The 25,233-nt window shown below is 40.5% G+C and overlaps 1 protein-coding gene across 1 annotated transcript; it reads right to left on the bottom strand.

Moving 5' to 3' along the window:
* Positions 1-4,109: 4,109 nt before the first annotated feature.
* LOC138207434 (nucleolar protein 9) lies at positions 4,110-11,979 on the bottom strand. The gene is made up of 12 exons (XM_069164648.1): positions 11,941-11,979; positions 10,967-11,264; positions 8,528-8,764; positions 8,263-8,436; positions 6,524-6,631; positions 5,854-5,995; positions 5,575-5,767; positions 5,342-5,482; positions 5,059-5,178; positions 4,657-4,869; positions 4,442-4,547; positions 4,110-4,349 (listed from the first exon to the last, which is right to left on the bottom strand). Exons 2-12 carry the CDS (start codon positions 11,184-11,186, stop codon positions 4,195-4,197), a joined length of 1,809 nt encoding a protein of 602 aa, XP_069020749.1. The 5' UTR covers positions 11,187-11,264; positions 11,941-11,979; the 3' UTR covers positions 4,110-4,194.
* Between the last annotated feature and the right edge of the window lie 13,254 nt (positions 11,980-25,233).

The raw sequence follows: 25,233 nt of genomic DNA, 5'->3' as shown, positions 1-25,233 counted from the left end.
TTGATTGTCAGAAAGAGGATTTCAGTTTGATTTGACTTTTTTTTTCTCCAAGTAGGTGAAAAAAAAAAAAGAGGTCGGCGTCAATAAGCACAGGGAGAGGGTGACTCTTCAAACTGGAATTTATATGTCTCTCCGAATGGGAAGTGACACAGAAAGGATTTTGTCACACTTCAAACAGGTCAGATAATTGTCAGATAATACCATATGTTTTACAGCTACACAGAAGCTCAGAGAGAAAAAGAAGAGGCAACTGAGGACGTGATAGAATTTGTTTCTGTGACACCCTATCAGCCTCTCAAATTGTGAGATATCCTCCTTCTCTCTGTCTTTCTGTCGCTGACTCATTCTGTGGGCATTTCTGTGATTTTTGGGCAAAGGAATACTTCTGGAGAGAGCAGCGAAAACAGAGGGAGGTTGAAAGACGAAAAACCACCTACTGTGTGGCGGTGAAAGCCTGTCGAACTTACTCCTCACTTTGCACCAAAGAAAGACTATTTTCGGTGCGCGCTGTGCATAACTAATGAGATGCATATTTTTCCGGAGGTGTGGGTGTAGGCATGTCAGCAAGCAGGGGATATTGCCGACTGGGGATAGACCAGGGCATGTGGACTCAGCAGTGGTGTGGCCGGAGTGGCATTGGAAGGCAGCGCTGCTGAATCCCGGTGGAATCCGTGTGATTTGTTTTCAAGAAGCGATGGCTTATTGTAGCCCAAAGGTCATCGTTCCTCCGCTTTGTCTCATGAGTGCACAGATGTGATTATACATGCACAGAGCTATAATAACCAAACAACAAAAGGGAGCAAGAATGAGACAGACAATGGTCTAAATATCACGCTCGCAGTGAAGCACGTGTAATTAAAACTGGTTTGGTCAAAGCAACAACACGACAGTGAAACACGAGGCGAGGTGATCGTAATAATGGGTTGAAGAAGAAGAAGAAGAAGAAGAAGAAGAAGAAGGCACAAATCAACCTCATTGTGGGCTGAATTCCACATGCAACGCTTCCACGCTTCCGGTACTGTGGATTAATATCAGGTCAAAAGGTGACAGCAATGCAATGTGTTGTGCAAAATATAGCAAGACTATAACAACATGCCATCATGAGACTAGTATCAATGTGCTATGCATCAAGTAAAACGAGTGTCTTTAAGTCTGGAGCTCGCAAAGTTCATCCATTCACAGAGCGGCGATCCCTAAAGGTCTGCAGTTCAACGTTTTGTCACCGAGAAGGAGACGACTAGTGACTCTTTCCCCGACTTCCATCGTGTTGCCTTCACTCTCAACAAACTCCTCATCAGGCATCAGAAACATTTGGGGGGGAAACGCCAGTGTTCAAGCTACAAAGGGGAGTTAAGCTCTTTAAATTCAAAGTTGGAGCCAACTATGTTGGCGTAGTTTAGCACAGACCTAAAGCAGCAGGTCAATGGTGGGCACTGTTAAACTGTAAAAAAGATTAGGTGCACTTCTGCAACTGATCAGTTAACATGTTAACATGCAAAAGTGTAAAAATCACTCAGGTGCAGTTTTACCAGACTTTTTGTTTCATATTTTGGACGACATGCTATAGCATGCAATCCTTCACAGGCCTCCTATCGAACCTAGTACTTCCTGTTTGTGAGATGACAACGCTGGTTTGGAACTGCAAAAGTGTGCTGCCTTTATTGTATATTTGTCTGACTTATATAACTTATAAATATATCATGGAAGACAGCACAGTGGTACAGTGGTTAGTATCGGTGCCTCCCAGTCAGAAGATTCGAGGTTTGATTCTTGCCTTTGTCGTGGCTTTTCATTTAAGATGTTAATGTCATCCTTTCCAGGACGAGTCACAAACCTGGAACCTTCTGACTGGGAGGCAACAACGCCAACCACTGCACCGTTGATCGCTCTTCCATGACATGTTTAAAAGTCATATAAGTCAGACAAACATGCAATAAAGGCAGCAAAATGGTGTAGTTCAAAGCCAGCGTTGTAATCTCACAATCAGGAGGTTCTGGGTTGTCTGTGGAGGATTGCATGTTCTTGCTTGAATGTAATGTTTTACATTATGGACTACATAAATAACTTATTCATCCATATTATGGACGACAAACTTTACTTTTAGGTTATTAGATAGATAGATAGATTATTAGATGCTATTGTATGACTTTTTTTTTTCATATTTCGGACGTGTATGACTTTTATCTATAGTAAGACTTATTTTCATATTTCGGACGACACGATATAGTATGACTTTTTTTTCATATTTCTGACCTGCTATAGTCAGACTTATTTTTAATTTATTTGACATTTTTCCCCGACCCGCTGGCTCCCCGACGCACAGCATGTGAGGGCCCACATATCACTACTTCTAGTTTTAATTTAAACCCTTTTTGATTCCCAGGATAATATATATATTTTTTTAAATCAGCATAAAAGTCCTATTTAAACATAAACTTATGCTATTGGTAGTATCATTGTTTTCAACCAAGGAGTTGTGTGACTGAACTCATACAGAGATCATAATGTTACAAGTTACTGCTCAGGATTTGAAACAAAAGTTTAACAGCATGCAATGTTAATGCATTCAGGATTCCTGAAAAAGGGAAGAATAGTGATATATGAACATGAATCTGCCCTGCAAATTTCAATGCAAACTGACCTTCAAACTATAAAACACTGTGTATGTGGAGAGCTGGCAGTGTCTCTATTCTGCAGGAGAATTCAAGTGGGTCACCAAAAGAAAAGATTCTTCCTCCAGAGAGTAGCACATCTGTCGCAGATTTTTCAGCACTACAAATGAAATTTAATTCACCTCAGTGATTTGGTGGCATTCCAAAACCTCCATTTATGAACTATAAGTGGGCTTTGTGTAACTAATTTGCGTGAACGGCTCATTTGCAGTGGTAGAAAGTACCTGACTACATTTACTTAAAGATTACTTGAGTACAATTTTGAAGTAATACTGTACTTTTTACATTCACATGACAGCTTTTCTTACTTTGGAGATGAATACTTGACACAGTAGATAATATAACAAGCTTTTAAAACAAAACCCATTGTTAAAGGTGAAACCAGTAATTTCAAACCTATTTTTCTCCTGACATCTCACAAAAAAGCAGAATGAGTAGTTAACGGCGCTAACGAATTGTGATGTTTCCATCTAAACTTCTCACACGGTTTCAATCTGAAATCAGATTTGTGTATCAGAGGTTTTTATTTCCTTGGAGAAACATTTGAAGACCCCTCCGATGTATCTGCTGTCCCTGGATATAAAACTGGATTAGAAGTAGTTCAAACCACATAGTTCAACCTGTGGTAGCTTCAACAGTAACATGCTGCTCACACACCGGCGCTTCAGTATTAATAATCTAATGATGTCGTATATAAATTAGAGGGATCAAACAATTTCTTATAATTAAATATTTTGCTGCTAATACTTATTTTCTTTACTTAAGTAGGACTTTTCCTGCAGTACTTGTATTGTTAAGGGAGTTTTTTTACATTGCTATAATAATACTCTGCCCCGTGCTGCTTTCTCTACCGAGAAGCACTCGCCAAATAAAGGCCTTCCTCCCGCAAATCAATTTATAATCAATTAATGTGTCTCCATCCGGCCTGCGACAAAAGCAGCTCACTGCTGAGACGCAGAACGGTTTTCCAACAGCCTGGATTTGTTTTGTTTCCGTTCAGGCAGTAAGAGGAAGCACGGCATTTAGATAAACTCAAGATGTTCCAATCATCTTCAAAACCACAGGGAGGGTCAAGAAGGAGGGGGGGTCTTCTAAAACACGTCTCGGCTCTGCTGCACACATTCGACATGCGTATGCCTACTTACTCCATTAGCTTTATTAATGGGATTATCACTCTGCAACACCAATGGCAAAAAACAAATCAAACACACTAAAAATAAGTTTTAAGAAACGGATGATGTGTCAGCTGTGTGTCTCTGGGTGAGTATCTCAGTGACTTTTATGTTCACACGTTTGAGCTGGTGTTACTCTAACTCTAATTGAGGGCTGGGGCAATGGGGAAAACAAGACGGAGAGCATAAATGTTCCTCCAGCGGCCCCTACAGGTCAAACTGATTCTTACACTCAATAATACAAATAGTTTGAGAAATAAACATGTTTTTGAAAAGTTTAAAAATCAGTATTTTTATTTTATTTAATTAGATAGAAAAAAAAATCAATAAAAGATGTAACTATGCACTTTTCATTCGAGTATGTCAATGAAGAGTTTCCGCTTCTTGGACTCGCCGGTCTGTATTTCCTGCCAGTGGGCTCGTCTGTTTGCAAAGTGGGAGAGGGCAAACTTGGCCCACACGTGACGAGCGAACTGATCTGACCTCAGCTGGCTCTCGCTGGAAACTGGAAGGAGAGGAGTGACAGGAATAGGAGTCATTAACAGGGAAAAACGTCCGGAGGTAAAAAGTTAAGTGGAAGCTCCTGACGGTTTTTACCGAGTTCCTGTGCGATGCTTTGCCTCTGACTGACTGAAGCGCTGTTCCACACGGCTTCAAGCACTCGACTGCCCAACTTGGAGCAGGCAATTTGGACGTACTGACCCTGGGAGGACAAACAGTGTGAAGACAAAGAGACATATGTTCGATTTTTTTTGTATTCTTACATAAAAAAATGAGATCAGGGTATCATGTAAACACCCCTACACGTATACCTCCAGCCTCTTGAGGATCTTGCCCCGGCCCTTGTCACTGGATGTGGTGATGAGGGCCTGCAGGACGTGGCTGCCCGCGGTGTGAGAAGCCAGCGTGAAGAGGTCAGCGGGGCTCAGAGTGCGCAGGCTGCTGAGGAGGAGTGAGCGCTCCTTGAACCGAGCCAGCGCCTGGACCAGCCGGGAGCCATGGTAACAGATGGAGGTTAGTGGGACCTAGAAAAAAAAAAAAAAAAAAAAAAAATCAACAAGACCAGAAGTACCTCACTGCATCTGCATCACTGCACTCTTGTTTTAAAGAGGAGTTTTTTGGTGCTGCATTGCACTCTGAATTGAGCTGAAATGTCAAGATGACAATTAAAATCTAGTCCAAATGATTGGATCCAGTTACTCTCAGCCGTTTACCTCTGTCTGTGTGCTGCCCTCTGGTGTGTCACAGTGGTAATACACCTCATATGTCATCAGGGACATGAAGAGAGGGAGGCAACTGGTGTGTCGAGAGCCGGGCTCAGCGCAGTGGAAAGCCTGTGAGGGAGGCACATCGACAGGACTTCCATTAGCCACAAATCAAACATTAAGTAGCCGTTACGCTCCATCAATTTCAGTCATAAAGAAGCAGAAAAAAATTAAAACGAGGGTGTTGTATTGATTCTTTGCATTTGAATGAAAAATACTCTGCGAAGCCTACGTCGAGGAGGCACTGCATCATCTCGGCCTGCTTCTCTTCACTTTCTGCGCAGCTCTCTGCCAGCTGCACGATCACACCCATGTGACCCGAGGCCAAGATGGCCTCCACGCCCTGGACCAGCTCGTCGAACAACCCCAGGAACTGCGGCAAAACAAACAGGGGGGAAGGTAAGCCGGGGAGGGAAGATTCACCGCAGTTACAAAAAACATCTGCTCAGCCGCACGGTGACCTACCAGTTTGTATTTGGCCGAGGCCGCGGTGAGCCTCTGGATGGGGAAGTTGGCGATGGGATGGAGAGCTAAGTTGACCAGCTCACCCATGAGGTGGTTCTTGCACAGGTCGCGGAGGAGTGACTTGTGGGACAGCTGGATGATGGTCTCTATGAGGTGACTGGAGGCCTGGTCCTTCAGGAAGACCAGAAGCGGACTGAAGGGAGAGAAAAAAAAAAAATCTTGTAACAAACATATCGAATTTCTTTGGGATGAAGGGAAAGTAAACGTTCATTCTCTGACCTGACTCCTGGAGCAGCGCTGCGACTGGTCAGGTACTCCATGATGCGTTTGAGGAGCTGTTTGCAGAGTTTAGGTCGTTTTCTGTGACACACGGTCAGCATGGTCTGGAACACGGCGCTGGCGACAGCATCTGTCACGCTTACTGGAAGAAGAAAAAAAAGGGACGGTTTGTCAGACTTCCTGTCAATTTAAAGGATTCCTGTATCAACCAAAATAAAAGCTGTATTTATATTCCACATGTGCGTACTTAAGGTCTAACAAACATAAATTGCAATCTCTTCTTTTAATAAAAACCTGTGTGTGTGTGTGTGTGTGTGTGTGTGTGTGTGTGTGTGTGTGTGTGTGTGTGTGTGTGTGTGTGTGTGTGTGTGAACAAAATTGTATTTCTTTTAGCCCGTTTAAAAAAGCCACTTGTGTTTCTGTGCACCGTGTGCATTGCTCTGAGGTTACTTATTGACGGTTTCATACATAGTGTAACCATGACAGCAATACATTTAAAAGAAACCCATGATTTTGGCCTATTTACACACATTTACAGTCAACATTTACTTTACTGGAATTTCCCCTTTGGGTGTTGCACTGACCATACAATTTATTTATCAACATTAATGTAACTTGGAAATGACTCGAATAAGGACGAACAGCTCTGGTTTGATGAAAGGTGACTCACGATTAACGTGCTCCATCAAGGTCTCCGTCAGGCTTTTCAGCTCGTACCAAAACAAGGTGGGAATCTCAAAGTCTGTCAGCTGAGGAGCGATGTTGCGTTCTTTTGCACCTGGTTCAAAAAGAAAAGAATATCAAAAGAGGAGAGCTGATACGAATATAAGCTTTAAATCGACTGTGCCTCTGGTCCTGACACAGCCTCAAAGAAGCAGCACTGACAGAGTCAACTGATCAAAAGAAGGGGAAAACCACATGAGAGAAATTGGTTATTTCAGAGGTTGAAAACACCCTTTAATGGCGCCGATTTGTCTGGCTTTCATCAGCTGGTGTCAGTGTTGCTCATTCAAACACTTTAAAACCTTTACTGGCCAATTGCTGCAATTTCTGTCAGAACTTGTACTCCAAGTCGAACTCAGTCAATTCCTATCACACAACCAGTCTACACCTGTTTGTAGATTGTATACGACTTCCACTACGCAGGGATAATATAATCTCTGGAGTAAATCCAATACATTTAAAGGCATCCATATAGAAATAAAGATCCTCTGTGTAACTCCAAAACTTGCCTGAGAATATTTATGTTTTTAGGTTTTCTTCAGTATCAAAGTATTCCAGTGACAATAGTCTGTACATGCATGAGCATCGTGCAAAGAAAATGTGTAGTGGCTAATTCAGTGTACTTTTAATGGCGCAAACATTTCAACAATGTAAATAAAATATATGGACAAAAAAAGGGGGGTACCATTTTACTTTGTTTTAGCCCAAAACATTACAGGGAAAACATTATTTCTCAGAGGTTGAATATCTTCCGTTTCCTGTTGGTCCCACTATTTTTCCATCACTTCCACACATTCACAATTTCAACATCCCATTTGGGTTCGAATTCTACGTTTAAAAAAAAAAAAAAAAGCATCCCGTTGGATCTCAAAGGTCTTAAAGCACTTTACAGTTTGCCTTCCATTAACCCACTAACACACATTCACACACCAATAACAGCAGTTCTGCCATGCAAGATGCTTGCTTCACATCGGGAGCAACTTGAGGTTCAGTGTCTTGCCCAAGGACACTTGTGTGGGCATGTGGACAGGAGGACGTGGCGATCAAACCACTTCTACCATCTGAGCCACAGCCTAGCTAGTCTTGTGTTTGCTCTGCTTCTTACAGGTGGAGCTCAGCGGGAGGGAAAACACTTCAACAGATTTCACTCAGTTTAAACAGGGCTATTTTGGCTGTTCAGTTACATGCACTGCAGTCCCCCGAGTGTAGACTTGAGGCCTCCCGTCTAGTCACTTATCTGTAGTCTACCAATGGCTGGCATGCGAGGCATTTAATGAACATGGCTTCTACAAACAGTCTTTGTGTGAGGCGTTTGGAGGTTATCTGTAAATTGCAGCCATAGAAAATAATGTGGGTTTTATACTCTCCCCCTTTTACTGTATGAATCTCTGCATGCACATCGGTCACACGCTGTCGCACCCGCCACCAAAAGAAAATTCACAACCTGTGGGAAACACTGCAGCCCACCTCCTCCCAATCAGATACCCAGACAGATGCTGCTCTCCAACCACCAGTGTCCAGACTCTCATTAGATACTGGCCTGTCTTCTATCTTCACACAGGCCAACACAAATCTTTGGAGTCAAATTGTCCAAGTGTGTGTGTGTGTGTGTGTGTGTGTGTGTGTGTGTGTGTGTGTGTGTGTGTGTGTGTGTGTGTGTGTGTGTGTGTGTGTGTGTGTATTTACCTGGTCGAGTCTCGGTGCGTGGTGGTCCGAGGCAGCCTCCCAGCACGTGTAAAAGTGTGCGGACCACATGCGAGCCGTGAACATTTCTGATGAACTCCACGCTGTTGTCTCTCACTATCTGACTCAAAGACAACACCTGGGCCTCCAACACACTGCAGCTCTCCTCCTCTTCCTCTGCGGTAGAAGACGGATCCTTCTGTGAGGACTCTGAAGAAAATTCTTTAACAGAGTGATAAGCAGGGAATGTTTTAACACGTGAACTCACCCGTCCAGCGGGACATCTGTCTGACTGCACTCTCCACTACATGTCCCCCGCAGCGGTCGCAGGAAACTGCCATAAACTCTGAGGCCGATTCTCCACCCAGTTCAGCTAGCACCTTCCCCACCTGGTCGGGGCTGGACAGCGGGAGCAGCCGCTGCAGAGTGATGCTTCCCGTTTGGTCCGTCGCCACCAGGGCCGCTTTACCTTTCACTTCTGTGAGGATGTTCTCCACAAACATCTCTGAAGAAGATCAGAAGAAGAGTATCAACAGAGATCAGTGTGACTGGCGTTAAAAGTAAAACTAGAACAGAGGTGGACACATGGAGGCCGCATCACTTGCCGCTTGTTGTATTTCAGGTAAAATGATGCAATAACGCTGCAATAAGCAGAGGAAGGTCAAATCAGTGTGTGAATATCTCAAGGTCAATGCAAAAGATGGTTACATGCAAGTTTGTGTATTAGTGAATATCAACAACAATCACTGTGTTGGCTGAGAGGAACTAAACGTATTAACGAGGACATTGATAGCAGAAGTATTTGAGTTCATCGCGGTCAGATGACGCCCGCTGACAAATGAAGGCCCGCGTGAATGTTATTCAGTCAAAAAGAGGACTTGAATGTAGCAGCTGAGTGACCTCCACCATCTGGATCAAGTGTTGTGTGGAATGACAAACAGGTAAGTCATTGAACCACGCAGGAATTACTTCCAAATTTGTTATTCAAATAATCAAACTCGGTGGTTACTCTGAAACGTTGGATTGTATAAAAGTGGAATGAGAAGAGGGTTGGCTACGTCCCGCCATCTGCTGGCAGACTGACTCCTCTGCAGGGATAACTGGTCCTCGTGAACACCAGGATGTCACCAAAACAGCAGAATTTACTGGAAATTCAAAGTATATACCGTCTTCTTCCAGTGATGGTATGTTTTATATGCAACCAAGGACATTTACTCAGTGTCATATCCAAGCAGAATTTTGATGTACTTTTTGCTTGAGTATTTCTTTGTAATACTACGTCCTACTTCCACTTTATTCTGGCGGCAAACATTGTTCTTCTTATTAAAGCTTTATTACTAGTTATTTTGCGTTCCGATTTATGGAAATATAAATCAACTAATAAATTATGTGGTACAATTTTAGATTAAGCTACCCAGCCGTGTATAGTAGTAATTCAAATTAGCTCCAGATGCTACATTTAACTGATGTACACTTTTAATAAATTAATTATTATAATTCAATAGAATTTGTGTGATTCTGAAATGGGCCATTTTGCATAATGGGTACTTTAACTTTAAGTACATTTTGATGCTGTTACTTTTGTTCTTTTACTTGAGTAGGAATATAGGACTGTTACTTGTAACAGAGTATTTTTACTGTGTAGTAATATGACTGTTACTGAAGTAAAAGATCTAAATACTTCTTCTGTTTCATAGAGCAGAGGCTTGAGGCTTTCACTCTTTTTTTTGTTTTGAAAGTTTTTGCTGGAGCAGTTGATGACAGCACAGAACAGAGATGACTATAAACTCTGGTTTAACACCAAATGATGGCTATATTTTCAGCCCATCGGCCTTTTTAGAGATAGATTTGTTGGTGAAAAAGCCCAAAATATAAATCAGATCTGTCTATAATAATAATAACACGTTGATCTCTGGTAGATGATAATGACTATTTTTTACTTTTTTGGCATTTTTAGACAAAAAAAATGGATCAATCAATTTAGAAGTAAACAAGCTGATAATGAATAACAAAAGAAAGTGTTAGTGGAGCCGTTGCTTTGATCCTGGTGTAAATGAAAGCTGCATCATTTCTGATTCTTTAGCAGACTTTGAGGTGTGTCAGTGTGTTTAGGTTACATTCCTCATCAGCAACTGTGCAACAACATGAGTAAATAAAATAGACTATGAAGCTGGCAAAGCTGGAGTTTTAATCACAACAGATTGATACCAACTTTCAGCATTAAAAACTTTTGTATACCCGGGCTGGACAGTGTATCCTTATGTACAGTATATGTTTATCATTTAATAGAAAGATTATATTTTTATATAATGCAATGTCATGTTAAGTCCAAATAAGTTTTGTTTTTTTTAAGTAGGAAAAAAAACAAAAATGAGATTTGTTGAGCTGGAATTTAACTGATTACCAGGATGTTACTGATTGATTGTATGTTAATCAACTGATTGTTTCAGCCCTAAATAATAGTTATGGTTTAATATTAATTCAACCAGACAAATTGGAAGGTGACTTTCCAAACCACAGCAGTCGTATAATTGTATTTTCCCTTACATCATGCTTCCCGAAATCAGTTTTCGTTTATCATGGTAATGAAGCTACTTTAAAGAGTAACGTGACCTTCTGCTGCACATTGCCAACTTTTACTTTTAACTTCCGGCCTTGTGGTTTTCTCAGATCTCCAATAAAAAAAACAAAAACAAATCCTCCTCACCTTTCTCCTCATTATCTTCAAAGCCTTCACTCAGCTTTTCACCGACTCGGCGGAAATAACCCACACTGAGGGCGTCCAGGCGCTTCTTGCCGCCATCTCCATGACCCTTTTGTCCTTCTTCACCTCCCCTCTTCTTCTTCTCTCCTTCTCCTTCATCAGGTTGCCTTCTCTTCTTTCCTCCCCCTTTATGCAGCATCCTTTCTTCCTCTTCTGCCAGCATATTTTAAACCTCAAAACATGTCAGGTTGCAAGAAGAATGTCTTGCTCAGTTTGATCTTCTGGCTGAAACGGGACCCGGCTGAGGAGACATCATGAAGTAAACATTGGGTTTTTAAAAGGTGATTCACCAAACAGCTCTTTTTTTGAGAGTTGATCAAATTAACAAACATCTAAATAAAATACTACGAGTTTAAATTTCAGGTCACACTTTCTCTGTGGTAAAAGCAGATAAACAAAGCAATGTTGAAGTATCTGAACGGAGATTACCACAGTGAATGTAGATTACCGTTATTTCGACCTGCCCATCCCTCCCTGATGGATTAACTGGACATGAGAGCAGCACAGATTGAAACTTCCACGGAAACAATCAATGGTCATTTGTTAAGTGAAATCCATGCAAGCCGAATTAACCCCCGTCTACATTAGTTGACCCCGGTGCCATTATTGCTGTTGTACGAGCTCAGTACCGTTGCCTGCACGTTGTGAAAAACGAAAGTGACGTGTTCCGTACAAGGAGTTCGTCAAAGACACATTATTATCATTATTATTATGAATGGAGGAGGCGGACACAACAACGAGCTCCACGAAAACTGGAACTCAAACTACGTCGATATTTGTCAACCAGGTGGACATTGTTCTACAAACTGTTAAAACACGGCTACACGGCCGTTGTAGCGTATTCTGTATAAAATATTAAAACGATAAAACTGAATTATTGTTGTTTTTTTAGGAGTGAAAATGAATGTTTAACTCACGTGTGAAACGTGTGGACCTGACAGAAGCGGAGTGTTGTCGACGCGTGGTGATGACGTATCCTTTGGCAGCGTGTGGTACCAGACGCACGTTGTTATTCCTCCTTTTTATCACGTAGAATTTGCGATTGTTTTGTTTTTGTTTTTTTTATGCTATTCAGCCAGGTGTTAAAATCCTGCTGTCTTCTGCTTTCAAAAATAATACAGGAGTTATACGTTGGTAATTCTGATCCTTTCTTGGGTAAAAAAAACAACATAATAATAAATGTATACGGAAGTTAATCCAGAGGCACACAGTTAGTAAACCTACTTCTGTATTTGTTTGGAATAATTTGTAAAAAAAAAAAAAAAAAAAAAAATTAACTGTATGTTATCAACCTTATCTCCTTATTAGCAAAATACCAGATATAAACTAGCAAATTAGCAAAAGAGAAACCCAAATTTACTGTCTTTAAAATCCTACCTGGACTCCTTAAAATACTGTACGAACTCCAATGTGAAAACTAGAGTTTTATGTAATGAGTTTGACTTGTACTTTATTTTCTGTTCTTTGTATTTTAATTGACATATTTATTTTTTGTGTTTTCCTTTTTCATGTTATTCTCTACCTTGAGCGGTCTTTCCACTGTTATTGAAATTGTATTTGTAAATTTGTAAATAAATGTGAAGTCACACTCGTCATTATTGCAGATATTATTGCAGGATGTCTGAAATGCTCTGTTTGACTGGGAATGATTCAGTGATGGATATCTGCAATACATATCCAGCGAGATTGGACTTCACAGTGAAGTACGAGACATCTGGTGTCCACCTATTAAACTGTAGACATACATTTTATCTGCTTATGTACAGACTCTGTGATTTATAATGAGTGACATGCAGTAGATTTCATTTTAAGGATTTAGTTTTTTTGGAAAACCATAAAAATGTAACACTAATTTGGTTTTAACGCAGCTCTCAAGGGGATCTTTAATATTTGCTGCAGCATTTCGATCAATACTTGTCTTTGTTCATGTTTTACTTGGTATTTCTCGTACAAAATTACCTTCTCTCTCAAAATCGGAATAATGTTTTGCCGTGTTTCCATGGCGCTAACTCTACAGCAGGCCATAATCAACACAACTGATTTTTGTTGATGTAATTTGTTGTGTTTCACGTCTTTCCGCGTTAGAAGAATATTTCTCTGAACCTCGCTGTACTGCAGATGTTTTCTTCAGCCTCTTAAAAGTCCTCTTCCCTCCTCCCAACAGTTTATCTCCTGAGGAGCTCTCTTCAGCGTTAAGATGCTTTGTGAATAACTTTTATCTTTACAAGGATCTGCTACCAACTCTGTAGATATAAGTTTCCTGCCATGGTCAATAACAGATATGATGTCTTCCACCCACTAAATCTGTGTGTTTTGTTTTTTTAAAGAAACTATCATCATTTCTCCGTCAGGGCTGTTCAGTTCTTCACCATCACACTCCATCAGTTCTGTCAGCAATAAATGTATTTAACATTTAATTGCAACACACCAGACCAGGTCCATTATTACATTAAAGGCATCTGATAACTTGTTAAATATTAAAATATAGTTTGATATCGGGGAATATTTTCATGTGCCTTGTTACAGTGGGAACTACACCAAACATGTTGGTCTGTGTGTATTAATGTTGTTGTTCCTGCTGTATGTTCTGTTGTGTACAGTATGGCCAGGCGTTGGAGTGCCTGGGACCGGCTTACTTTGGCGACAACTGGAACACGTTTGACGTCTTCATCATGTTTGTCGAGTGACTATCAAATGTCTCTGCAGAGGAGATGACTGCAGTCACCAACATTACATTAAGTTTTCAAACCCGCTCTCTTTACTTCCCCCGACCAGGTTGGCTCCTTCGTCATCGTGAATGTTTTGGCGGTCGTCGTCGTCACCCAGTTCTTAGACATCACGTGAAACAGGCCCGACAGGCAGCGTCCTGGTGTCCATCCATCAAAGGAGTCTGGAGCCAGAAGACAAGGACCTACAGGAGGTCAGGTTCTGTGTTGGTGGTCAGATTTGTGTTTCAGATCCATACTTGTTCCTGGTAAAGTGAATTTTACCGATAATTTCAAGTTGGTCTCTGATCTTATTGGGACTGCTGTTAAAAATGTGATTTCAGGAAAATAAAGAAACGAGCACCAGAACAACACGACGTGGTAGCCAGGTGCACCCCGATGACAGCCCGATACCAGGAAGGATGATAGTGGTAAGTTCTGTTATGATATGGTATTATAAACGGACCCGAACGCACATTCACAGCAGGTGGGCTTAAGAACAGGGGCTTTATTCCTCCGTGGAGCGGACAGGTAGATCAACGTCCACAGAACGTGCATAAACACAATCAGTGTAGCAGTGTAGCGTCCCCGTGCTTCGCTCTGGTCCGCACGGGTTCGGGCAGAACCGCAGCACGGCAGGCAGGCAGAGGGTCTCGGAGGACCTACGCAGAGTAGGGCTGGTCTCTTGGTGAATCCCGTGGATTGGCGCAGGACAGCAGGCTGGCTCGACTGTGTGGTTTCACGAGGTCCAACACAGGACAGCAGGCTGTCAGGAAAACCTTCTAATGTTCCAACTCTGCGTTGCTGACTGGTTTCTTTAATGGCAGGTTCTTGCTCTCGGTGTGGTTGTTGGACGGCAGAGCTACTGCAGTTCTCCGTGGAACATCCCGGACGGCCTGTTAGTGGTTCTGTCTTTAGTCCACGTCGTCATCAGAAGCAAGCTAAAAAATTGGGTAAAAATTACAGTGCAGTTTAAAGATGCTGTAAAGTAGAAATGTAAATGAGTTTTAAGTTTATCACACCACAGAAGTATGGGTTGTTAACTACCCATCCAAATTTGAAAGAAAAAAAACAGACAAGTATGTGAAATTAGGGTTTAAAATTGTGAGAAAAACAGCAGTCTTCTCTCGTCTGAGACTGGGGGGGGGGGGGGGGGGGGGGGGGGGGTGTCGCCTGAAGCTTTATGCATGATGTCCCACTGGTACTCTGTCTCTCTGGTGGACGGAGCAGCCTGCTTTGTGAAAACAGAATAGAACTAGAATTTATTTGTCCAATGAGTGAAACATACAGATGCATATAAATCCAGCTTGTCCCCCTGAGCTGTAACACAGGAGTAAAACTGGACACCAGAGACAGCAGACAGTGAGTCTCCAACTACTTCTAACGTACCTTCATTACAATAGTGGAGATAATAAGAGTGGAGAAGTTGATTTAGTTACTGTATATAATAACTGCAACATGCACAACGCTGCATTATATCACATGTCAATTCATTACATCACATGTCAATCATTACATCACATGTCAATTCAAACTTTGAACCTGCTCAGGTTGAGCTGACAGTCTTTTTCTTCCACTGATGTCCCTCCTCCTCCTCCTCCACCTCCTCCACCTCCACCTGTTCTCTGCAGCCTCCTGCACATGTAGTTGGGCTTGTTTATCCGGACCGGTACCGGTACATGTAACCGGGTCGCTGATTGTAACGTTACACAGGAGTACAAAAATAACAACCCTCATTAATCGGGAGGACTAGATCTCCTCTGGTCCATGTTCACCATCACCCCAACATGTAAAATACAGAGTTACATATATTGTAGTTCTTATCGGAGCTACATTGACACGCCTAAAAAAAAGCTAACAATAATCGCCTGATTGCAATTTATTTGAGCTGACCGCAATCATTTTGCACAATTGTAAGAGTTGTATCTGTTCATCTGTCAAAAAACTAAATGACATGTCGCTTTCCTTTTTTTATTTGTTTTTTTTTTTAGAATTTTATTGAACAACAGTGAACAGTAAGCAATACATTAAATTAGAACAAGTTTACAAGCAATGTAGACAAGTACTCATCATTACATATAAAGGGTAAGTAACATGACAGTAGAGCAATGAATAACAAAAGTGTAAAGAAAGTAAATGAATGAAATACAAATATTTAAACATAGAAGGACCCAAATATATAATATCACAAGGCAAAAATAAAGGGGGGTTGGTGTGATGTCAGACAGACGGGTTTGGCCATGCGAACTGTGGGGCATCATGCATGTTATAAGACAGAGATTTATCTTCGTTTTGTTTCCGCTGAGAGATGTTAGAGTGAAGCAGTGAAATGTGGACGACAAAAAAAAAAATCCAAACAGCTGGTTGAAATGTGTTAAAATGCTTCTGGGAGCTCAGAGTAACTTTTTAATAGGTTCTTTCAACACCACTTTGATCTTCACTCTCTCTCACACCTTCCGTCTGATCCTTCGCTCTCAGGATAAAAGTGTTGATGTAGAACATCTCTGCCTGCTGTTTGTTTCCATTCTGCGTTGTGTGCATTTAAGCATCTCAACCTTTGTGTGTGTGTGTGTGTGTGTGTGTGTGTGTGTGTGTGTTTCAGAGCTCATGGAGGCACCGTATCCGTATTACGAGTCGTACTCCCCCAAGCGGCGCAACATTCACACTGTGTGCACCAACAAGTACCATGACCTCGTCATCACGGTCCTCATCGTCCTCAGTGTGTTGATGATGGGCGTCGAGCATTATGACCAGCATGTGGTGTGATGCACACACACACACACACACACACACACACACACACACACACACACACACACACACACACACACACACACACACACACACACACACACACACACACACACACACACACACACACAAGATATGTACACACATTATCGTCTCAGCACTGAAAAAGCAGTGACGTCCTCAGCCCAAGTCCTAGTTGGGGTTAAGCTCACACACCCCTGCAGCCAGAGAGAGAACCAAGTCTTGCTGTGTGTCTCCAGGACAGACTGAGGGAGTGTCCCCCCAGGGTCAAAGGTTGCTCCAGATACCTGCTCTGAGCATCTCCGCTCTACTTTGCCAGCTTCGTGGTGATGGCCCAGTTCATGCTGGAGAACCTGGTGGTGGCAGCCATCATGCAGGCAGTGGAGGACGGGCGCTACAAACACACCCAGCAGGAGAGCACTCAGACACCCAGCTGGGGAGCTTTTACGCATATATCCTTGCACATCTGGATTTTAAACATATTTTTGGAGCAGTTTCCCTGCCTGGACAGAGTTTTGTCATTTGGTTGTAAATATGTGGAAAATGTCAGTTGTAACCTGATACTTTCTCCAAACACACACATTATATACAACAAATAGAGTTTCCACATATAAAGGGATGATGAAATACAGTTTAAATTGAGATTTTGTGTACAAAAAATTATTCTGAAAAAATGTATATAACAGAACTTGTTCTCTGTTTTTTTCATGATTAATACCCAATGAAACAAAAGCTCACAAGAACCTCCTTCTGCTACAGCTTACTGGACTGAGAACATGGAGGAAGAGATTTAAAGTTCACATCAGGACTGTTTTTAGTCGAAACATGTTCAGGATCAAAAGGAGTGATGCATCTCTACAGGAACAATGTCCCCCCCCCCCCAAGTAACACAAAGAGAGACAGAGACCTTAGAACAACAGCACAGCATATGTGTGTCTATGTTGTTGGTTGCTACCAGCAGGGGGCAGCATGGTCACTTTCCTCGAAGAATGACTCACGGCTGTGTATGTGCTAATATGTAAACCTCACTGAGGTGTGGGCCTAAGCTCAAGGCATGTGACTCAGTCACAAGGAAAATAGATGAAGACCAGGAATCCAACTTTAACACCAATGACTTGTGACTTTACCAGAGCTCCTGACGTCAGACCTTACACAATCACTGTCCAACAAAAGAGCCTCAGGAGCCAGCTGCATATTCATCACAAATGAGGCAGCTGTTTTTCAATGTGCAAACTCACTGAAGGTCATCGACAGTGGTTTTAATGAGTTTTTTAATAAATAAATAAATAATTTAATCTTTTAAGTGCCAGATTGAGATATAGAAGAAAAAGATGTCTAAAAATGCTTTCTTTAATGTTTAATAGAGAGATTTCAGCAAGTGAAGGAAGGGATGACCAAATTAATAACATACTCTTTTGGATTTATTCTTTCAGTTACAATAGTTGTATCACATCTCTATTTGTGTCTTTGGATGAGTGCAGTGTTTATATAAATACAGTATATATGCGGTATTCAATGTACTCTTTTTAACATTGAAGTAACTGATGTCAAACAGGCAAAACAGATCACACACACTTAACACTTAAAATCTAAAGCTCTTGATAACGACGAGACACAAATGTGAAATAACAATGACACATTCACCCCCATCATGATGACATCAGTACGCTTCCCCTGAAAAATGACACAGTCCTGGCTACACTTTATGTTTGAGAAAGCAGGTAAATGAATCAGAGGTGATGCAAGTTATAGTGTCGTCATTTCTAATCAGAATGAAAAATTGGCTTTTCACAGGTAAAGTGAACAGAAAAGTGGAATATGAGCTGAATGTCAGATTATTTCTGAAAAGAATCTCAAATTTGGATTCATCAGGCCACAGGACAGTTTTCCACTTCGCCTCAGTCCATCTTAAATTAGCTTGGACCCAGAGAAAGCGGCGGTGCTTCTCGATCATGTTTATATATGAATTTTTTCTTTGCACGGTAGAGATTTAACCTGCATTTGTGGATGCAGCGATGGACTCTAATCACAGACAATGGTTTTTAGAAGTGTTTCTTAGGCCAGACTATGATTTCCATTACAGAATTGTATCTGTTTCAATGCTGTGCCGCGCGAGGGCCTGAAGATCACAGCCATCCAATGTTGGTTTTTGGCCTTGTCCCTTGGGCACAGAGTACAGAGAGTATGCAACGGACAACCAGAAGTTAGCCGGCTCAGTGGCCAGAAGTCTGTGGTACACATGCTTTGCCCAATGGAGCAATTATCATATTGGAATATCACGCTTGACAAAGGATGTAAAGACTCTGTATGCTTTAGTAAAACTCCCCATTATTTGTAAAAGTCCCACACTACAGCTTTAAAATGAACTTAGTACAGGGGTCTCCAACCTTTCTTCCTCTGAGAGCTACACTGACAAAATGAAATTGTCAGAGAGCTACTCATGTTGAGTAACAGCAGAGCTCCACCAAAGCAGCTGAGTAAGATTCTCTTATGTGAGTAATAATAAATCGATATTCAACAAACACAAACTCAACCAGTAGCTATGCTGCTAATGGTTGGAGACCCCTGACTTGGTAAAACATGAACCTAATACTAAAGAAGCTGCAAAGGTTCCCCAGATCCTTCTGAATATTGATGCAGTTTACTGCAGTAGCCTTTCATTTTGTGGTTTGAAGGTGACAACATAAATCGCACGGTTAGGGAAAGAACAATCCTTCAACATTATACAACAGATTCTTAGTGCTTCTGCAACTACTTGATTCATAATGTAAGTAATTCAACATGCATCAATGTGATAAGAAAAAGATTTGGGAAAGATTTATTTGAGGTGCACTTTCAGGTGATTCTTTAGTTGGGCTCAAGTCCCATCCCAAAGAAACGCTCTCCAAAAGATCTTTAACAAGAAAAAGAAAAAAACTGATGTAGAAAGGCAAAATTCAAAGAATGCATTGAACGTATAATAAAAGAATCAATTCTGATCAATGTGTAAACTCACTGAAGGTCATCAACAATGGTTTTAATGAGCTTTTTAATAAATAAATAAATAAATAAATAAATAAATAATTTAATCTTTTAAGTGCCAGATTGAGATATAGAAGAAAAAGATGTCTAAAAATGCTTTCTTTAATGTTTAATAGAGAGATTTCAGCAAGTGAAGGAAGGGATGACCAAATTAATGACATACTCTTTTGGATTTATTCTTTCAGTTGCAATAGTTGTATCACATCTCTATTTGTGTCTTTGGATGAGTGCAGTGTTTATATAAATACAGTATATATGCGGTATTCAATGTACTCTTTTTAACATTGAAGTAACTGATGTCAAACAGGCAAAACAGATCACACACATTTAACACTTAAAATCTAAAGCTCTTGATAACGACGAGACACAAATGTGAAATAACAATGACACATTCACCCCCATCATGATGACATCAGTACGCTTCCCCTGAAAAATGACACAGTCCTGGCTACACTTTATGTTTGAGAAAGCAGGTAAATGAATCAGAGGTGATGCAAGTTATAGTGTCGTCATTTCTAATCAGAATGAAAAATTGGCTTTTCACAGGTAAAGTGAACAGAAAAGTGGAATATGAGCTGAATGTCAGATTATTTCTGAAAAGAATCTCAAATTTGGATTCATCAGGCCACAGGACAGTTTTCCACTTCGCCTCAGTCCATCTTAAATTAGCTTGGACCCAGAGAAAGCGGCGGTGCTTCTCGATCATGTTTATATATGAATTTTTTCTTTGCACGGTAGAGATTTAACCTGCATTTGTGGATGCAGCGATGGACTCTAATCACAGACAATGGTTTTTAGAAGTGTTTCTTAGGCCAGACTATGATTTCCATTACAGAATTGTATCTGTTTCAATGCTGTGCCGCGCGAGGGCCTGAAGATCACAGCCATCCAATGTTGGTTTTTGGCCTTGTCCCTTGGGCACAGAGTACAGAGAGTATGCAACGGACAACCAGAAGTTAGCCGGCTCAGTGGCCAGAAGTCTGTGGTACACATGCTTTGCCCAATGGAGCAATTATCATATTGGAATATCACGCTTGACAAAGGATGTAAAGACTCTGTATGCTTTAGTAAAACTCCCCATTATTTGTAAAAGTCCCACACTACAGCTTTAAAATGAACTTAGTACAGGGGTCTCCAACCTTTCTTCCTCTGAGAGCTACACTGACAAAATGAAATTGTCAGAGAGCTACTCATGTTGAGTAACAGCAGAGCTCCACCAAAGCAGCTGAGTAAGATTCTCTTATGTGAGTAATAATAAATCGATATTCAACAAACACAAACTCAACCAGTAGCTATGCTGCTAATGGTTGGAGACCCCTGACTTGGTAAAACATGAACCTAATACTAAAGAAGCTGCAAAGGTTCCCCAGATCCTTCTGAATATTGATGCAGTTTACTGCAGTAGCCTTTCATTTTGTGGTTTGAAGGTGACAACATAAATCGCACGGTTAGGGAAAGAACAGTCCTTCAACATTATACAACAGATTCTTAGTGCTTCTGCAACTACTTGATTCATAATGTAAGTAATTCAACATGCATCAATGTGATAAGAAAAAGATTTGGGAAAGATTTATTTGAGGTGCACTTTCAGGTGATTCTTTAGTTGGGCTCAAGTCCCATCCCAAAGAAACGCTCTCCAAAAGATCTTTAACAAGAAAAAGAAAAAAACTGATGTAGAAAGGCAAAATTCAAAGAATACATTGAACGTATAATAAAAGAATCAATTCTGATCAATGTGTAAACTCACTGAAGGTCATCAACAATGGTTTTAATGAGCTTTTTAATAAATAAATAAATAAATAATTTAATCTTTTAAGTGCCAGATTGAGATATAGAAGAAAAAGATGTCTAAAAATGCTTTCTTTAATGTTTAATAGAGAGATTTCAGCAAGTGAAGGAAGGGATGACCAAATTAATGACATACTCTTTTGGATTTATTCTTTCAGTTGCAATAGTTGTATCACATCTCTATTTGTGTCTTTGGATGAGTGCAGTGTTTATATAAATACAGTATATATGCGGTATTCAATGTACTCTTTTTAACATTGAAGTAACTGATGTCAAACAGGCAAAACAGATCACACACATTTAACACTTAAAATCTAAAGCTCTTGATAACGACGAGACACAAATGTGAAATAACAATAACACATTCACCCCCATCATGATGACATCAGTACGCTTCCCCTGAAAAATGACACAGTCCTGGCTACACTTTATGTTTGAGAAAGCAGGTAAATGAATCAGAGGTGATGCAAGTTATAGTGTCGTCATTTCTGATCAGAATGGAAAATTGGCTTTTCACAGGTAAAGTGAACAGAAAAGTGGAATATGAGCTGAATGTCAGATTATTTCTGAAAAGAATCTCAAATTTGGATTCATCAGGCCACAGGACAGTTTTCCACTTCGCCTCAGTCCATCTTAAATTAGCTTGGACCCAGAGAAAGCGGCGGTGCTTCTCGATCGTGTTTATATATGATTTTTTTCTTTGCATGGTAGAGATTTAACCTGCATTTGTGGATGCAGCGATGGACTCTAATCACAGACAATGGTTTTTAGAAGTGTTTCTTAGGCCAGACTATGATTTCCACTACAGAATTGTATCTGTTTCAATGCTGTGCCGCGCGAGGGCCTGAAGATCACAGCCATCCAATGTTGGTTTTTGGCCTTGTCCCTTGGGCACAGAGTACAGAGAGTATGCAACGGACAACCAGAAGTTAGCCGGCTCAGTGGCCAGAAGTCTGTGGTACACATGCTTTGCCCAATGGAGCAATTATCATATTGGAATATCACGCTTGACAAAGGATGTAAAGACTCTGTATGCTTTAGTAAAACTCCCCATTATTTGTAAAAGTCCCACACTACAGCTTTAAAATGAACTTAGTACAGGGGTCTCCAACCTTTCTTCCTCTGAGAGCTACACTGACAAAATGAAATTGTCAGAGAGCTACTCATGTTGAGTAACAGCAGAGCTCCACCAAAGCAGCTGAGTAAGATTCTCTTATGTGAGTAATAATAAATCGATATTCAACAAACACAAACTCAACCAGTAGCTATGCTGCTAATGGTTGGAGACCCCTGACTTGGTAAAACATGAACCTAATACTAAAGAAGCTGCAAAGGTTCCCCAGATCCTTCTGAATATTGATGCAGTTTACTGCAGTAGCCTTTCATTTTGTGGTTTGAAGGTGACAACATAAATCGCACGGTTAGGGAAAGAACAGTCCTTCAACATTATACAACAGATTCTTAGTGCTTCTGCAACTACTTGATTCATAATGTAAGTAATTCAACATGCATCAATGTGATAAGAAAAAGATTTGGGAAAGATTTATTTGAGGTGCACTTTCAGGTGATTCTTTAGTTGGGCTCAAGTCCCATCCCAAAGAAACGCTCTCCAAAAGATCTTTAACAAGAAAAAGAAAAAAACTGATGTAGAAAGGCAAAATTCAAAGAATACATTGCACGTATAATAAAAGAATCAATTCTGATCTGCTCTTTAGTAAATCATAAAATTTTCTTTTCAGGGAAAAAAAGGATTTCCTGTCAGAAAAGACTTAGATCTGTCGTTAATACGCAGAGCAGACACTTAATCTTACATGCTCAAGATTCAGTTTAAAATAGCAACAACGGGGGTGAAGAGCAGCGAGACAGAGAAATAGAGAAATCGTTTGTTCAACAGCACAGCTCCTGTTGGCTTTGTCTGTTTGTGTTAATCTCCAGAGCAACTGCAGTAGCACATGACTCAGCTGCCACACAGCAAACTGTGAATGATCTCTGCAATTGACAAAACTTTAAGAGCCCCACAGATGCACGCAGACAAGTTTCCTCACATCTCTGCAACACACACAGAGCTGTTGATGTCACAGACTAAACATTGTTATGAGTCAGAGCTTTATCATAAATCTGTTAAATACTCCACGCCCATTAATTATAGGAGCAATATTCTTTTAGAAATAATCATTGAATAACTCTGTAACTTCGGTCTTCATCTAAAATTATAATTTATTTTTGTGAAATAGTGTGGGTGAGGGAGAATAATGCTTTCACTTCAGTTATTTCAATTGCTGTTAAAAACAAACAATTCATAAATTGCATCAGCAAATCTCAATTTAAAGGAATTATAATGGAAATGTAATAACGCCTACTTGTGTTTTTGGCGAGTTAGATGAAAAGAACGTACACATCTGCTACTTGTCCGTTAAATAGGGAACTACAGCCAGATATTGGTTTGCAAGTCAGCTATCCCGTTTCCATTCCTTGTTTCAAGATATTTCAACAAACAGACCTGCTGTCCAATGAGCCTACAACCTATATAAGATATATGTATAAGATATATAAGCCTAAAAGATGTCGTTTTTTTTTTAAATAGCCAGACTTGGTTAGCCAAGCCTACCTCATTTGCTAGCTGTGTTAAACTTAAAAAATGGCAGTACGTCAAAACATGAATAGTGTCCATAGAATATTGATTCCCTGAGCTCCATTTCGTCCCTGTGTTGGCTTTCAGTCTTCAAGCTATAAGTAATGGTAATTGACCGCTAATATACATGGGAGTATAATACGTTGGCATCATACAGGCGTATAGAATGTTCTGATTTATTTTTTTAATTATCATTTTTAATTTAAAACACACAATAAAGGTGGGTGTGCTGTGGCTTTGTTGTGCTTTTTACATCCGCCTGGGAAAAAAGGTCAGAACAACTTGATTATTTAACAGAGTCGTGTCAAAACAGCACATACCAAAAATATTCTCACTGACACTCCTTGACTCAGGGACAATCCTATTGTCCGGTATGTTTGCAGAGAAAGATCACTGCTCATACCAAACATTTTTTACGTACAATGAACGACACCCGCTTATCCCATCACTGATTTCTCATTCATTTTATTAATACAATTTTTCTTAACACAAAGGACTCTCTTCTTCTAAATCCTAATGTGTCTCCTGCAGTCAGAAAGTTTCTGTGAGCCTAGTGCTGCTGTTTGGTTTCCCACGTACGTGTAAGAGCAGGACCGGTTCCCATCTGTTATACTCAGATACTCAGCGAACCCGAGTCACCTTTATGTTTCCTCTCACGCCCACCGCCCTGCAGAAGCTGCAAATGTCGCCGGTGCCATTCATCATGCTGCCGTCAAGCCAGCAGCATCAACAATGAGACTGGTAAATGGTCTGCACTCTTCAAAATACAAATACTGTGTGGCTGTAAGCAACAACACTTATCAAAAATAGTTTCACTGACGATATTGTCACAAAATTTATGAATCAGTTCCTCAATGTTGTCTAATTAATTTATAGGTTTCTTTTTAAAGTAGGCCATTTTCACAGCAGACATTTTGACTTGGTATAACTAACACATGAATAAACATGGCTCTGTTTCATGTTTCATACAGTGCCATTTAAATACCTGACAGGGCCTCTTGGTCAATGATTAAAAATTTAAATTAATTTTTGTATCACAGTAAATCATTCACGTAATATGAAACTCTTATATTTTGTGCATATTTGAAAAGTTGCCTGTGTGACATGTTACTTTTAGTGATGTCCTCTTTGTTGCTGTACAGTTCACTTGGTATTTTCTGTTGATTTTTCCAACCTACTTATCTTGTCTAATTTCTCTCCAACCCTGAATCAGACTGCTTGACCCGCCCACTCCCACATTACCAGGAGATAATGTGGTATTAAATCCACCACCAACAGAATCAAAAACAGTT

The sequence above is a fragment of the Embiotoca jacksoni genome, unplaced genomic scaffold (genome assembly GCF_022577435.1).
Source record: "Embiotoca jacksoni isolate LCO1_2020_lvr unplaced genomic scaffold, fEmbJac1.0.p SCAF_31, whole genome shotgun sequence".
Taxonomy (NCBI): Eukaryota; Metazoa; Chordata; class Actinopteri; family Embiotocidae; genus Embiotoca; species Embiotoca jacksoni.
Note: the sequence above shows the minus strand (reverse complement) of the source record. Positions and strands in the feature narration are given on the sequence as shown.